This window comes from Orcinus orca, chromosome 6 (genome assembly GCF_937001465.1).
Source record: "Orcinus orca chromosome 6, mOrcOrc1.1, whole genome shotgun sequence".
Classification (NCBI taxonomy): Eukaryota; Metazoa; Chordata; class Mammalia; order Artiodactyla; family Delphinidae; genus Orcinus; species Orcinus orca.
The window spans coordinates 31,880,311-31,897,211 of NC_064564.1; the positions used below are offsets into that span (position 1 = coordinate 31,880,311).

The 16,901-nt window shown below is 42.3% G+C and overlaps 1 protein-coding gene across 3 annotated transcripts in view; it reads left to right on the forward strand.

The window, feature by feature from the left end:
* FAM120A (family with sequence similarity 120A) overlaps positions 1 to 16,901 on the forward strand; it is a 104,276-nt gene that overhangs the window by 62,153 nt on the left and 25,222 nt on the right. For all 3 annotated transcript variants that reach the window (XM_004284106.3, XM_033413651.2, XM_049711481.1), the window contains exons 8-11: positions 559 to 646; positions 2,423 to 2,650; positions 5,226 to 5,400; positions 14,969 to 15,218. In XM_004284106.3, the coding sequence (XP_004284154.1) occupies positions 559 to 646; positions 2,423 to 2,650; positions 5,226 to 5,400; positions 14,969 to 15,218 (741 nt within the window). The remainder of the gene's footprint in view (positions 1 to 558; positions 647 to 2,422; positions 2,651 to 5,225; positions 5,401 to 14,968; positions 15,219 to 16,901) is intronic.

Genomic DNA, 16,901 nt, shown 5'->3' on the forward strand with positions numbered 1-16,901 from the left:
CCTTGGGCCTGGAAGGCGCCCTCCCACCTCTGACTTGTTCGTGTGAGTTATCCCGAGCCTTAGCTCCCATGCCCCTTTCCAGGAATAGGAATGCCCCCCTGAATTGTCACTTGACATGTAATACCTTACATTTATTTATAAATTGAGTAACATGTGACCCAGATAACATTCAATCTTCTACTGCCTGATAATTATCAATTAAATATGATTTTTAAAATCTTACTGCTCCAAGATGACTGAGCTCCCAAAGGCGAGGTCTGCCTTTGTCTCCTCTGTACCCTGAGGCACTAGCACATCCTAGACCATCTTTAAGCAGTGAGGCATGAGTTAGGCGCTTGATTCCTCTTCCACAGTGGGTGGTTACCACCTACCTGTTTGGAGTAGGTGGAAAGTGTTCCTGTGATAGGATTCTCTCTGGAGATAGGTTGTTGGGGGAGGTGAGATCAGGAAAGCATAAGGTATCACTGAGTCTGTAGGCTTAGTGCAGGCCCTTATTATCATGAGCATGTGTGGGAAGTGGTCGACACTAATCAGTATTCTTGTTCATTTTATGTTCAGCCATATCAGTGGGAACAAAATTGGCTGGGAGAAGACAGGAAGCCATTCAGAACCTCCAGCACGGGGAGACTCAGGAGACCAAACAAAGGTAGTAAGTCTATGCCTTTTATTCTTTCAAATTCTCCTTCTTTCAGCATGTAGTGCCAGGGATTGGTTTAAAGTAAAATGCTCTCTCTTTTTTTAAGCATGTTATTTATGAGTAATACATTGGCAGGGGTGAGAGAGGAAGGAGGAACCCCAGGGCTGTGCTGCCACCAGCCTGCTTTCTTTCACAGGCAGGGTGGTGACCTGGTAGAGATCCTCTTCTCTCTGCTCGCTGCATAGCCTTCCAGAACCCTCATTTCTTGTAGGGTTTTTGTGGTGATTAAGTGAGAAAACCACCTGGGATGTATACATTAAAAATGAAAAAGATAAACTAAATTTTATTTTCCTTTTTTTTCCTATTTCTACGTGTTAATATTCATCTCTAGAAATATCTGTTTAACTTACAAAGCCACATCTGTCCCCACATGTGATCACTTAGGATGAGCTGGTCTCCGGCTGGAAGAGGGCTTGTTTTATACAAGGTGATGGAATATCAGAAATCTGTTTAAAACTCTGAGATATTCTCACGGTTGAATGATTATCCTGCAAATAGGTAACAAAAATGCTTTCTGGATACCTACTATTTGCAAAGTACCTCCCAAAGCATTTTCAGTTGTTCATGTCTACATTCTATGGAATGGAAAGTGTACAAAACACTCGTGAGTTATCCATGAGTTATTCTTCTTAAGACTAATTTTGGCACTTTACGTTTTAATGGATAAAATTAAGCACTTGTTGCATACCACTGTAAAGAATACATTTCGTTTCAAAACAGAAAAATGTATATTTTTAAGGTGCCACAAAATCAGTGAGCAATTATTATTACTAGGATTTATTGTGAGGAAAAAAAGTTTACTGCAAAAATAATAATTGCTCTTGGTAAACAATTAGGAATTTGCTAAAATTTGTAAAGAGAAAACTAAGACTCTCCCTCTGCCTTTCCTCCCCTTGGTCCTGCTGCCTTGCAGCAATCCAGCACTGAGGTGATCATTTGGTGTCCACACGCTTTCCTGTTCATGTACATACATTCTGTATTTTGGTTATTGGTTGTTACAGAATGAGTATTTTTCACCTGACAGTTTACCATGCACATATTTCTCTGTTAGTATATATAGATCTGACTCATCATTTTTAATGGTATTAGCTTGTTCTTTGGTTTTAATTTTTGGTAGATAGTTCTCTACATATACTTAATTTGGGGCTTTTAATGACCTAAGAGAATGCCTGAGGTTTGGTTTTTGTTTCTTCTTTAAATAACAACTGGTGGTGGTGGTGAAGAGCAGGCCTGACTTGAGCCTAGTTTTGAGTCCCAGGTCCATGAGTTACTGGTCTTGTTACAACAGATGAAAGGCATACCCTCTCAGAGCATTAGTTTTTTTTATCTGTAGGGAGGATGCTGCCTATTTAGTTTAGGAAGGGTCTCCAAAGAAGGCAGAAACACAGGAGTTGGCCACGTCGGGGGAGCCAGGTGGGACCAGGGTTAGCAACCACAAAAGGCCATTCACCCCACGGGGATCCCAAGGGAGGAGCCATGGGTGGGGGTCACCCAGCAGAAGCTGCAGCAGTCTTCCAGGCTCCCACCCCCAACACAGGCATAGTGGGTGTCCGATTACCACTTCCTCTGTCCAAGGAGGAGTGGATCATAGCTCCCTTGTCCTCATTGGCGAAGTTGTTAATCACATGTCTCTGGATAGGACTCTGTGTTGCAAGTGGACAGACAGGTTAAAGGAGTGGAAATGTGACATGAAACCATTTTCCCCTCTCACCCATTGCTCTGTAGGCAGAAGGTTCGTCCACTGCCTCTTCGGGCAGCCAGCTTGCTGAGGGAAAGGGGAGCCAGATTGGCACTGTTCAGCCAATTCCGTGCCTCCTGTCCATGCCCACCAGGAACCACATGGACATCACCACCCCGCCCCTGCCCCCCGTCGCGCCTGAGGTGCTGAGAGTGGCCGAGCACCGGCACAAGAAGGGGCTGATGTACCCCTACATCTTCCACGTCCTGACAAAGGTATGCACGGGGGCTGTGGGTGTGGCCGTCATCTCACAGTGGTCACTCCTGTGGAGCGTGTCCTTGTTCCTTTTGGAACTGCTTTTTATCTTACCAGCTACTTGAAACAAAGTTCATTTTCCCTTTTCTAAACTTGGAGAAAAAAGATGGAAATTTATACTTGCAAATATAATAAAAGAAGAACTTGGGAAAAGTCTTATTTTCCTCTTCCATTTAATACAAAATATTTTTGAAACTTCTAATTAACGGCACGTCATATTATTTTCTGATTTGTAATTTTATTCTTTTTATTTCTAATTTCAAAATTTCCTACATCATGTTTATGCTGTAGTGTCAAGTTAAATTATGATGTCACATTCAATATCTGATTTATCATCTGTCCGAGAAATACCCAACTTCTGAGTGGCTGATAGCAGTTCATGTAATTCGACTTGTTCCTCTACCTCACTGAGCACTTAGAGCAAAAAATGGAATACAGGACCTCGTCGATTTATTATTATCTTACTAAATGTATGCTTAAATAGATACACAGTGTGGTATTAATTGTTTCTGCATCTTAGTGTCTTGAATAGATCTATGTGTACTTAAACTTCCTCAATGATTTGTAGTCTTTATGTTTATAATCACAGACCTACAATTTAACAAGTTAACTTGGTGACCAGATTTCTCATGCAGAATTGGTGAATTACTGTATGTATACTTAACATGTTTTCATCAGTATCTATACCACCATATATGATCAAACTTCTTTCTTCCTATTTTCTGTTGTCCATCTATGGTTTGTAGAATGGAGTCAGTAAATACAAAAGTCACTCCCATTCCACAGCACTCCTGAGCTGGACTTGAACCGTTAATTGACTCATTTGAACTGCTTACTTTTATATTTTATAAATTAAAGGACATGAAGAATATTATATTTTGTACAATAAAGGAAAAGAAGACCAGTACTACTTATTCAGGTCCTTTAATGTATTTTTAAATTGTAATTGCCTCCAAGTCTCATCTGTTATTTGACATGGGTATGCATGTGTGGTATCACTTCTCAGATTATGGTTATAAAGTAAACATTTTATTTTTCAGGTCCAACATAAATTATAAGGGTAAGTGAAAGTTACTGTTGCGGGAAAAGGATTTTGCTAAGTTTAAAGGGACCCGAGTTTGGGGAAGATTGTGCTCTTTCTCTTTGTGGTTATTTGGAATATGAGGTCCCTGGACCCCCTGCTGTTTGTGCCCTGTCATGCTGGTGGATCTGACTTGGGGACTGTCGGTTAAATCAATCTGAGTGATGCAAACTGCCTGTCCTCCTCTTCGGTACTCACTGATTTCAAGGGCAAATATTGATAAAATCACTGTGGTTGAGAAAAGTGAACTCGACTATCTTCTGATTTTAAGGTGCCACCTAAAATTTTTCAATATATTTGGGAAAAGTTTAGACTAAAATGTATACTGTTTCCTGGGACCTGAGTAGCTCTGGTATTAAATTGTCCAGGCTGAGACATTTGTAGTGAAGCTTCATAATAAGAATGTAGAGAATTATCAAAGTCTCATAATATTGAGAGAGTAATACTCACTAGATGAGTGTTAACCACATGTAGCTACTAGATTAATGAGTATGAAGGTTCTGATAAGGGAAAAGACCAATTTTGAAATAAAAGTTATGTGAAAGAAAGAGCAAATGCAATGACATAATTAAAAGTATGTATCAATAGAGTTAATAGACACTGGAGGTCATAAATATATTTTTATGTTATGAATATACATAAATAAAATTCCTTGTGAAATCTCTTGAGATGTACCTTGATGGCATAAAATATTCAAGACAGGACCAGGGTCTCAGGTGCAGGTGGTCGTAGCAGTCATTTGTCTCCTGGAGCCACAGCAGAGCCCCTGCTGTGTTGGCAGAGGGGGATGGGGGTGATGAACAGAACGGGGCTTCCTTCGTTTTCTGCCCCTAGTGACAATCACGCCCTCTCAGTCAGTGTGACGCGTCTGTTGAGTACTTGGTGCACTGGGGCAGAGGCCTGATACATGCCGAACACTTTAAAAATGAATAACGCTTAAAAGAGTTCTCTTAGGTAGATCGTTTTTGTGTATGGTAATTTTTTATGGAAGAGCTTGGTAGAGAAAATTTGTGACCATTTTGTTTTCAGGGTGCTCATTTCTTGGATTTTGTATAGGTCATTGAAAATTATGAATTTCATTACCTATGGCTATCTTGACTCATAAATAAAATTTGCCACTTCTCAGCATTTTCTATTCTATTTGTTGTCTGATGTTATCTATCTAGACTGTTTCAAAGACTTTGGGATCATCTACATGGTTTTCTTTAGTTCTTGGTTCCAGATTAAAAATAAAACAATGTAGATTTTATTTTGACTCTTTGAGCATATGTTTTGACTACAACCTGCTAAATGAACTCTTCCTAAACATCTTGATGTAGGCAACTTATTAAGCAATTGATTTGGAATAGAATTGCAATTTCGTTAACTGGAGATAATACAGTATATTTCTGTGAGTTTATTGTAAATTCAACATGAAAAACGTGCAATATTATTCTGCTTTCTTCCATGCAAAGGGTGAAATCAAAATTGCTGTTTCTATTGAAGATGAAGCCAGCAAAGACCTGCCTCCCGCCGCCCTGCTCTATAGGCCAGTTCGTCAGTATGTTTACGGAGTCCTGTTTAGCTTGGCAGAAAGCAGAAAGAAAACTGAGAGACTTGCTTTTAGAAAGAACAGACTTCCACCAGAATGTATGTACTGTAAAATCCATTGTTTGTTTTCCTCGGTACCTCGTAATCTCTTGTGCATTTTTAAAGCATTAGAAGGATCGTAACTGAGTTCGCCCTGAGAGTCCCCACATAAAGGAGGTGGGCTTCACTGGGGCTCTTAGGAAAGGAGGACAGGCCACGGGCTGTTTTCCTCAGTAACATCCCAGCAATGGTGTTCATTCAGTAAAATGATAAAATAGCAGGTTTATGCTTTAAACTGAACGTTGATCTGGAAACAGTCCTGACGATTGCTGTCCTGCTGTGGTTAGCATGTCCCAGACAGAGCAACAGCAGTGTCTGCTCTGCTGTCCACGAGATATGGTCCACTCTTTCCAGAAGTCAGTGTTCCTGGGGCGGTCCCACCAGCTATGCACAGGGCCACTTCTGTGCAGTTGATGTATTGCTGCACACATCCCTGAAGCTGAGAGGGGACGTGTAATGATTTCCCTCAGAGACCTCTGGCTGATCAACTCTGGGGGTGGAGGGAGAAGTGGAAAGACAGAAAACGTTTGAAATTTTGGCAAAAGTTGAGGTCAGAGTGTTCCCTCTTCTAGTGAGCCAGTGTAATTTGGTGGTGGGGGGGGGAATCATGCCTTTCTGTTCTAGGTAACCTTATCTACTAATGTAGGGAATGTAAAAGTCACTGTATATTTAGTAGGAAATATAGAAAAGTTTCACAAAACATGCAGTCTAAAATAAGAATATTATGAAGTGTGGAAATTGTAGATTACTAGATCATCCTCTAAACTAAGGATATTTACTGATAAATCACCTTCTTGTATGGCAGGTCAGTACAGGCCTGGTAACATGGGTGAAGCTGACCAGTTCAGGGACAAGTGTGGGAGTGGGTCTTACCTTTGGAACTCAAAACTAGAGAGATTCTCCAATGCTAAAAACTCAGTACTATAGATTCCTAAGGTTTCTATTTCTAATTACTATGACACAATTGTGATTCTGTAAGCCTTTAAAATGAAGCAATCTGTCACTACCCTTACTTGAAGATAGTCGTACTGAGAGTGGCGTATGACTGTAGCTGGAGAAGGTGATGCCGGCTCTGCAGGGCCACCTCTAGCTGATACTTCTGCCTTGATCAGGGCTGTAGACACCATGTGAATACTGAGTGTTGTCAACGGACACTCTTTTCAAAGGCCCAGTACGTTCCGGATGTACAAATCCTCATTCTTTTCTCACGCTGTGTGATTTATTTGCTCAGAAAAGAAGGACCTTTCTAACTTTGCACGGGATTGGTCAGTTTTCTGTGCTGGCCCACCCAGGCCACCCTGGCTCCACAGCTGTGACGTCCACTTCAGTTCACCTCCGTCTTCGTCCCTATAGCCCCTTGGGTCTCTGTTGGGCATAGAATGCTGAGTGCTACAGGGTCCCATGCAGCCCCACTTCCTGCCGTATCCTCAGCTCCATAGCACCACATTGGCTTTCATGGTGAAAGGCTGTTTCTTTCATTTGCTTGTTTGTTCCAGAAACATAGTTATCTTTATGCAGAAACCCCTCAGGAGCTTTCAGTGATCACAACCTGGAGACCCTCAGGTAGATCCCAGGTCAGGCTCCCCTTGGCAGTATTCACAGCTTCATACAGCAGCCTGAATATGGCTGGTGTGCTCGGTTCACGCCCTCAGCAGTGGGCAGTGTGCATCCCTCGTGTCTGGTTCAGGGAGTTCTGCGTCACAGGTGAGCTGCAGGTGCCAGGTGCTCTCAGGAAGTCAGAGACGTGGTCTGTTCTGCCCTGCTGCCAGTCTGAGGCTTTAAAACACTGGAACACACAGCTGGCAGCACACAGCATGCTCCACTCCCTCATCAGTTAATTTGTACCTGGGTGGTACAGGTGTCTTACTGGCCTGGGAAAGGCTGGCCTGTTAGCAGACAATAGGGGAAGCAGAACCCAGGGGAGAGTATTAACTAAATGGACCAGCATCCTCTGAACATAAGCAAGAGAGAGGCACATTGTGGTGAAGGGCTGAGTGTGCAAACCACACCATAGGGCCTGATGCTGACAGGGTCACTTTGCCTGTAGCAGGCTAGTTCTGGCCGGGGCTGGAGGGCATGGGGAATGGCATGATCAAGAGAAGAAGAGAAGAAGGGTGGTACAGTCTGGGTGACACAGATGAGCTCTGTGAGGCTATGGATGGAGGTGCCTTGACCTCATTTGGAGGGGGGAGGCACAGGGGAATACAAAGGAAAGGAGGAGAAAGGTGTACTAGTGTGAGGTGGACGGGGGAAGTGTGAGGTGAGTGGGAGAAGGCCCAGCTTCAAAGAGAATTTGGCAGGCATGTCTTTTTCCTTTCCTCCTGCCTCCACTCCCCTCCCCACTCCTCTGACTTCTTTTTAAGGATGGGACAGACACAGTTGTTTGTCACCGCTATGTTACTTTTGGCTAATGGGAAACACTGACTCTTATGATGCCACTGATATAGGTTTCCAAGCTTGCAACATCTACTAAGTGACTATGCATTTTACTATTCTTACCGAGAAAATGCTGTAGCTTCTTGATGGCCTGGATGAGATGGGAAAACAACAATGTCTGATCATGCCAAAACGAGCATTTTCTCAGGAGTTCTTGGTTGACAAGATTTGAAAATATGTTGAAATCTTGTTTTACCTACACTTACTCTTAGACCATATGTAGATGAAACGAAATCAATGGCACTTTGCAGGAGATTCATAAACCACGTGAAAGTGCACCGTAAGGTCCTTGGGACAAGTTTGTTTTCCACATGCCCACTGACTTTGCCTTCCACTTTGGTAGTCTGGTAACCAAAACCGAGCTATGTGGGTTCCAGGTAAACCCACCTACTCAAGTAGGTGATGCACCTGCTTCTGAATGTGAGGGTTTTGATCTAACATGGCTTCAGAATGCTGTGCGTACATAGGCATGTTCCTGGTGTGGTCACTGTGACCATCAAGAGTTTTCCCAAGAGGGCTTTGTTGTCAGAACTAGTCAAAGGACATATTGAAGTCTATAGGGTTGTTCAAAAATACTTAACTCTCATTAGATATAAGACATGTATTCATTTGGACATTAGTTTCTTGCTTAAGGCATATGATAAAATGTTCATAATCTACAGTGAATTTTCGTGTGACTTACCAAAGTTTCATTTTTAAAGTCATTATATGGTTAAAGTAGGATATCTATAGTTGGATCCTTAAAAAATTCCAGCCTTTGAAAATCATACTGAATTACATGCTGGCAGTTTATTTTTCAGTTCTTTTCTGTCCATTTCTAGGCTCTATCATTTTGCTTTTAGGAATTTAATAAGAATACTTGTTTTATTGTGGCAGCATGCTACTGAAGTCACTATTGTGGAATTGGAAATCCTACCAGTCCAATCAGAAGACTGCTGACCCAACACAAACAGATTCACCCAGATGTGTTGGATGGTGATGGTGGCAGTTGCTTTGGGGAGAGATGGGAACAGGGACCTAGCTGTCTCTGTAGCTGCTGGAAGAAAGGCTGGGCCTGGAGACAGGCGCCTGGGTCTGAGCCAGCCCTGGCCTCGGAGGCTTTGTGTGTGAAATCCAGATGGCGTGGCTGCTTCTCACGTGCACTTCTGCCCTGGAGTCAGCTCTGGCCTTTAGTGCCCTATTGACTCTTCTCCCTGGGGGTGCTCCTCAGCCGCCTGGGCACTGGGGTTCCCCCAGGTGCTCCCCAATGGTGAAGGGGCCAGAAGAAAGGGATCAGGTTCTAAAAAGACTACAGGATAATGAGTCGCCTCATCTATAGCTGAACCGTTAAAAATCCAGGAAGTGATTTGTGAATTTAAAAATTATTATCCACTTAATAAAACTGGCTTCTGTTTTCTGCAAGTCTCTTCAGTACCTCAAAATTAAGTAAAAAAAAAAAGCAGGCTTGGGAATTCCCTGGTAGTCCAGTGGTTAGGATTCCCCTGCAGGGGGCATGGGTTCAGTCCCTAGTCAGGGAACTAAGACCCTGCAAGCTGTGCAGTGCAGCCAGAAAAAAAAAAAAAAAAAAAAAAAAAGCAGGCTTGTAGAAAATAGATGGGCATAAATTATAGACACGTGAGATGTAGTTATGGAAATAGAAAGCAAGTTTATATACTATGTTTATACTTAGTATACTTATGCTATATTTGTATTTCCGCATATTCTCTACTTTTTAAACTATCAAGAAAAGCCAAAAGGAACATTGATTTCTTTTTCCTGGTCCACTTTGCTTTAGAAATTTTGTTAGTGCCAAATAATTGGGACTGCTAATTGAAAATAAATAAGTTAAATTTGTTCATTGTGAATTACATTATAAAACAGAATACTATAGCATGACCAATATTAATTAGTGTGCTGTTTCAATATGTGTGAAAATTGGTTATCATTATCATTTTTTTCTTATGATTTTATGAAGGCTGTTTATATATTAATCTGAATTTCTTTATCCTTCAGAGCTTTCCAGAAGTAGCATTAGCAAACTGCCTTTTCCTCACAGAACTTTGAGCAGCTGAGCTCAAGAGACAGCTGTTGGGGAAGGCACTGTTGTGTGACAGGCAGTGTTTGATGGTACTCTTTTGGATTAATGTTTATGTCATAGTTCCTTGAGCTTTGGAGTTTCTAATATAGTAGGAATGACATAAATGGGAAAAATGAAGACTAGGAACAGTGTTTACCACATGTCTGTAACACCATGTTCTATGTGCCCCGTGGCCTACTGAGCATGTATATGTTTGTGGACAGTAGGATACCCCCAGGCTCAGATATGAAAGGTTTAAGGAAAAAATTCATAGTCTTTTACTTTTGAGAGTCGTGGAGGGTGCTCACAGATGTGTCAGCATGAGGAAATGGGGGACTAGCTAGTTGAAACCCCATAACCTGTACACAGTGCTGCTTGGTAGTTAACCAGCAGTTTTCCCCATTGGAAGGATTGACCAACTCTCATTGCACCCATTTTTCTGTTTCTGCCCTGATACAAAGGAACTAGAGTTTTGTTTTTATTTATTTGTGTGGTTTTGTTTTTTTTCTATAGCTCCAGAGGAGAGCTCAGGGAATAAAACAATGGCTCCTTCCCCAGATACACACACTTGCACAGACACAGACCAAAGGGTCCAGTTGGCCATAGTATTGGAAGTTGTCTCCGTGTTTTTCCTTACCTGTAACCATATTGTGTGTGTGCTACAACTCTCACTCCTAAGCCCTTATAGCAGGCACTGCTAGTTGCTCATGGTGCTCTGGCACTGAGCTTAGAGACATACTTCATCATATGGCACTATAGGCAGCCACTACCAGTCAGTTGGAATAGGCTTACAAAATGAAACGTTCATTATTCCCAGTCTGGGATGGATCCCAAATTCAGCATTCTAACAGATTTCTAAGGTAGCTGGTTGTCGTGTGTGTAAGTGTGAAAATAGTAGATGATTAACGTCTGATGGAAAACATTGGGTTTTTACTGACAGCTTAAGTCTTAATAGTGTTTTATGTCTGGAAATTGTATTTGAAGAGGTACTTCCAGTAAAGAAGCTGCATTATAAATTTAGCTTCCAGTAATACAGAAAACTTGTGCCCTGGAGTTGTTTTTGCCAGTGTAAAAATTCAGTTTAGTTTCAGGTAAGGAAGACAATCTAATATTCAGTTGTTTTGAAGTTGTCCACTTGAAATCATGAGTTTTCCTGTCAGTAGGAAAGACAAGATAAATATTTATTGATGGTGACACACAGAAAATTTATTCATGGACAGTAGCTGGATTAGCTAACGTCTGGGATTCTCTTATTCTTGTTTTAACAAGGCAGCATGAGCATGTCTTTCCAAAATGGTGCCTTCACAGAGAGGGTTTTATACCCCAGTGCTCTTGTCTGCATGCACTTGGAGTGTTCTCATAATCCAGCCGCCACGTACCATCTGGATAATCCCTGTATAACCAGTGGGTTTTGCAAAAATGATAAGAGCCCAGGTTACTTGCTGTTAGCTGGCTACTTTGCATCTGCTTATTCCTGTGAGCTGAATCAGAGACCGAGCCTTCCCTCCTGGGCAGCAGCGACTCGGGGAGAAGCCTGGAGCCAGAGGGAGAGAAGGTACCGTGTGTGTACCAGCCACCCCAAAGGGCAAGCTTGTAACACAGAGGCTGCCATGTGTCAACCCGAAAATGGGATGTCCCTTGGAATTCATTAATCTATAAAACACTAACCTTTAATTAATCTAATGTAATGAGCCTATACAACATAAGTTGATCTCACACAGTTGAAACCACATAACAGGGGTGCAAGATGCCTTTGTGTTTCCTCATCTGGATTGTGCAACAGAGTGAGTCATTGGCCCCTTTTTTTAGTGCCTATTTCCAGGGCTGGGCCAGCATAAGGCAAATGAGGGACCCAGGCCTCAGAATTTAAGGAGACCCTTGTTCTCACATTGGCACGTGGGAGTTGGCACCTGAGCCCTGGGTGCCTTTCCTGCCTCACCCAGTGCATACTAGGTGTCAATAAATATCTGTTAGGTGATGGGCCAAAGGTTCCACAGCTATTAAGTGGTGGCATACACAAAAGATCTCCAAGTTTTCAGTTTAAAAACAGATACATGTTAAAAAAATGAAGCAAATTGGAAGCATCTTTGCTTTTGGAGCAAAGCTTTTTGTTACTGCACATTAATTTTCTCTGAGAAAGACATGTATTTCCTAAATTAGATATGAGCCATTCTTGTCATGACTAGTGCAGATAAGCAACAAAAATGCTTTGAATATGAGAGGAAGCTGCTATATCTGATGCCTCCTTTACAGCTGCAGTCTCCCCTGCCCTGTCCTGTGCTCCTGGTGGGTATGGACTGCATGTCCCTGCTAGTATTGGGGCAGTCCTTTCTCTAGGACATGGGAGTTCATGAGCATCAGCTGGCGGTCCTCAGGCACGAGTGTGCTCTCATCTGTAGCCTATACAGGCTGAACAGGATCTGAGCACACAGCATCATGCCAGGTAAATTCAGGCATACTTAGGTCCCTCAGAGCCCCAGCTAGTGTGGACAGCTGTCTAGGGCAGCTTCAGGGAACACTCAAGTGAACAGACACACCTGTGAAGGGACTGCTGGTACCTCTGACCTCCACTTATCCTCGATGTAGGACATGGAACATAAAGTATGTATAGGTCTAAGCATTCTGAACTTGAGAATGAAAAAATCTTCCACCAAAAATTTATTTCTAGAATGAAAACAATGTAATAAAATGATTACTAAAAATTATTAAAGAGAGACAAGAGCAGAGCTGACAAAGGGGAAAGAAGTAAATGGATGAAGATGAAGACAGCTTTAATAAGAATGCCTCTTTTGAGAAAACTCAAGGGAGACTCCTGGCACTATAATCTGAGTTTTTTAAGATGCAGTAAACTTATGCCCTGTGTGCATGCGTGTGTGGTGGGTGTGTGTGTGTGTTTGTATTTTGGGGGAAGAAAGTGAGAGACCTTAGATTAACTAGGTTATTAACCCAGATTAACAACCAAAGATAAAATCTAATTAGTTCCATTAAATAAATCTTTGCCATCAAAATGAAGATGTTACATAGAAAAAATAGATTTATGCATTTTTGCTTGGGGGGCATGAAAATGAACTTTGTGAACTGACCTAATAGAAACATAGCATACTGGTTGTCTTGTAACCTCCTTTGACCTGTTTTCTTGGGGCTGACAATGTGCCAGCCTCTCAGACTGTAGTTGGGACAAAGGTGGGTGGGGTGTACTGCACCTAGGAGGGCCCTGCGGTGGTGACGGCCACCCTCTGCATACGGGTGGGCATACGGGTGGGCGACACGTGGAGCTGTGCGCGCTGGAGGTCGGCAGGAATGGGGGTGAGTGCTAGATTGTGAGTCCGAGGACAGGGTCTGCTGGACAATGGGGACCTTGTGAGTTTGTGTCTGGCACCTAAAATATAGATAAATTCAAAGACATGTATTTATATATACATGTATATCTCTGTTTTGACTTGATGGATTTTAAAACAAACATTTTAAGTTAAAAAAAATTTTTTAACATTTAAACACTAAGATATACAAATGTAACTTAAAGGGATTTCCCAATGACAAAACAGTTACTTTTTTGTAAGGAAATTTTCAGAAACTGTCTTGACTTGTACCCCTGCTCAAGCAGCCTGCTCCTGGGAGTTGGGGTCCATGCAGAATGGCTGATCATGGCCCTCCTCTGCAGCACACTGTCACCTGACTTGACCGGGGTTGATTGTGCAAAAGCTTGCTTTTCCTGTTGCTAACAACTGTGTATATCCAGGTATCTGACTCCTGAAGTTCTTCGTGACATTGGAAGAGACGATTGTCTTGCCTGATTTGTTCAGACTTGGGGTGGAGCTAGAGATGAGCCAGTTAATCATTTAATTTTGTCAGGATTTGGGTTCTTCACAGTCTCGGTTTGCCTCAGGGGTTACTTTAGGGAAAATGAGCCCAGGGAGGGGGTATGGTTATTTGGATATAATTGATGTATCCAAGATCACATTAGAATCATAGCACCGTCCTGGTTTCTGCATCAGCTGTCAGCCATGTGAGGGGAGGGTGGGGTATGCTAGCAGCTCTCTGGGTCAGGGGCTCCATGGGGCCCTGCTTCAGTTCTGATGTTTATTGACCAAAGTGAGCTATTTGTTACAAAATTCACACCCAGATCTGATGAAATTGTTTACATCAATGCACTTTGGTGAGAATTTTTAACATATTTCTTTGCAGTATGCTTTATCTCCATTTTTTTCCTTCCCCCGTCACAGTTTCTCCCTTAAGTTATTTGGAAATGATGTGGGAAAATGTGCATGTTTGTGTGTTTTAAGAATTAATTGATGCTAATAGTGGTAAGATTACGGTGGATAAAAGGTCGTTTTTTGTATGAAATCAACTTAGAACTTCTTGATTTTTTTTGAAGTGAAATGGGGAATTTTACAGTTTGTCTTCAGTCTTGCTGAAGAGAAATACTGTGTGCTGACTTCACTTGGGATTTCAAAACATGGACTGTCGCTTCCGCTTGCCACTTTACTGGGCTTTGGGGATCTCGCTACGTGGTAGTTTGTCCCTGCCAATCTTTAAAATAGACTTCAACAGTTATATTTGTTAAAGTAGGAGGTCCTTAAGTAAAGTGGCTACCAAATGCAAATTATTTCTCAGATCTAATTAGTATGACATGTAGAAAAAGGTTCAATTAGGTTCAATAGTTCAATTCAGCTATCTAAATTGGATTTTCCATGGATTTCTGTGATAATCACACACTTTCTGTAAGTTGTACCCATTGTTATTACTAAAACTATTAATGGATTTATAATATGAAAACAAATTTTATCTAACATCCTTGATTTACACATATTAGTTATATGGGGAAATCTAGTTTGATTTGATTGAGAAGAAATTTATTGGTGGCCGGACTGAAAATCTGAATGAGTCACCGAAGTTCATAAAGAACAAAATGAGGATTAGAGGTGAGGATTGATGACCGATGGCTTACTAATGAGAGAATCCGTTGTTATACCAGAATGACATCTCCATACTGTAATTATTAGAGCTGTTCGTTTTTGTTAGGCTTAAAATAGCTGAGATAGGGCATAAATGGTTCTCTGATTTTCCTTCCTGTAGTTTCACCAGTGATCATTAAAGAGTGGGCAGCTTACAAAGGGAAATCTCCACAAACCCCAGAATTGGTGGAAGCTCTTGCCTTCAGGGAGTGGACCTGCCCCAATCTGAAGAGACTCTGGCTGGGGAAGGCAGTGGAGGACAAGAACCGCAGAATGAGGGCCTTCCTGGCCTGCATGAGGTCAGACACACCAGCCATGCTCAACCCAGCCAGCGTGCCCACTCATCTCACGGTGCTGTGCTGCGTCCTACGGTAGGTGCTGCTGGCCGCTGCCTCAGCCGCTGCGTGTTCTCTAGCAGGTGCTTGTACAAATGCCTCTCAAAGACGCTTTCTGTATGAAGTAGGTGGGGGTTATTCCAGATGAATCATGTTGTCCGTTGAAGTTTGTCCTCATCTCATATTTTCATATATTATAGAAATATAGGCCATGTAAATGCAATGTGGATTTGAATTGATGCTATATAGTATGTTTATAGAATAGGTATATTTGGTGAACCTGTATTTTATGTAAATATCATAATGATTTTAAATATAGTTTATCCTTTAAATGTTAAAGCTTTTGAAGGCTATTGGGGAACTATATTATGTATTATTTGTAATTATTCTTCAGGGAAAATGTGTCTCTTCTTCCTCCTTCACTTATTTAAGCATATGTAGATCAGTATGGACTCGTGGTTATCTCTCTTCCTAGGGTTATAACCTGATATAACCTCGTTATTTGGTTGTTCAGTTTGTTCCAGCTCAGACCTTGGGAGTTCGTTCAGTGGTTCCTATGTCCCTTGTCCCCCCAGCATGTCCTTGCTTTCTGGCCCCACAAGATGCCCAGGCTGTCCTGTATCTTCCCTGCCCTGGGACCTGCCATCTCTAAGGGGCTGGCTCCTGCCTTGGAGAGAGGGGTTTAAAAACCTAGATGTGGGCACTCTGTGCTTCCAGACCGTCTCAGCCAATGGGCCACAGATGCCTATGTGGACACTGTTGGTGTTCTGGAGTTAATTTGAATTGGCCTGTATACTTGAATCAGGTGAATTGGTTTTTTGAGGGGTTTTTTTTGGAACCAATTTCAAACTTAGGAAAAAGTTGCAAGTATAATACAAAGAGCTTTTTTTTTAAAAATACTTGATGTTTAAAAAAAATACTTGTGATTTTCTAACAAACAAGGACACTGTCCTATGTAACCACAATACAGCCATCAGGATCAATCAACATTAATACTTTATTTCTATTTTAACTTCAGGGTTTTGTTTCAGAGCCTCCCTTTGTATTTGGAGGCGAAGTCCCATTGGTCTTCAGCAGATGCTGTAGAGGGAAGAGCTGTTCCTCTGCTCCTCCTTGTCTCATCCATGCTGTGCATCTGTGCTCTGACCACTTGGCAAAGGGGGTGTCTGCCTGGCTTCTCCAGCGAGGGCATTCCGTCCCCCTCGTAACTGATACGATTTCATGGGAGGCACTTTGTGTAAAAATGCCATTCCTCCTCAGACTTCAGTGTATTTATATCAACATGGGCTCCTGGCTTCATTGATGACTTGTGGTCCACTACTGCTGTCATGTAATTTGGTACTCCACTGTCACCTGTTGGGCCAGTTGGGGGACTCGTCAGTCTGGCCTCCATGTGAGCACTTCTGTGCAGAGATTCTGACCTTACCGTGGATGCCCCCTTTTCCCAGCAGCCCTGGTTTCTAGTGATGGGGTCAGTATTGGACACCAGGCTCTTTCTTGACAGCAACTTTGCTGCTCCCAGACCTTCCCCAGTATGCATACAGGCACACAAACAACTGCATGTTTATAGACTTCCGCTTTTGATTTCTTCAACCTGCCCATCCTAGCTCTCCCTTCCCATGTGTATGGTCTCTGGCCCTGACAAACAGTGAGAGCCTGGGGCCCAGCTGCCATACAGGTTGTCACCTGCCCCAGCCCTGTGTGTCCCATCCCCCTGGG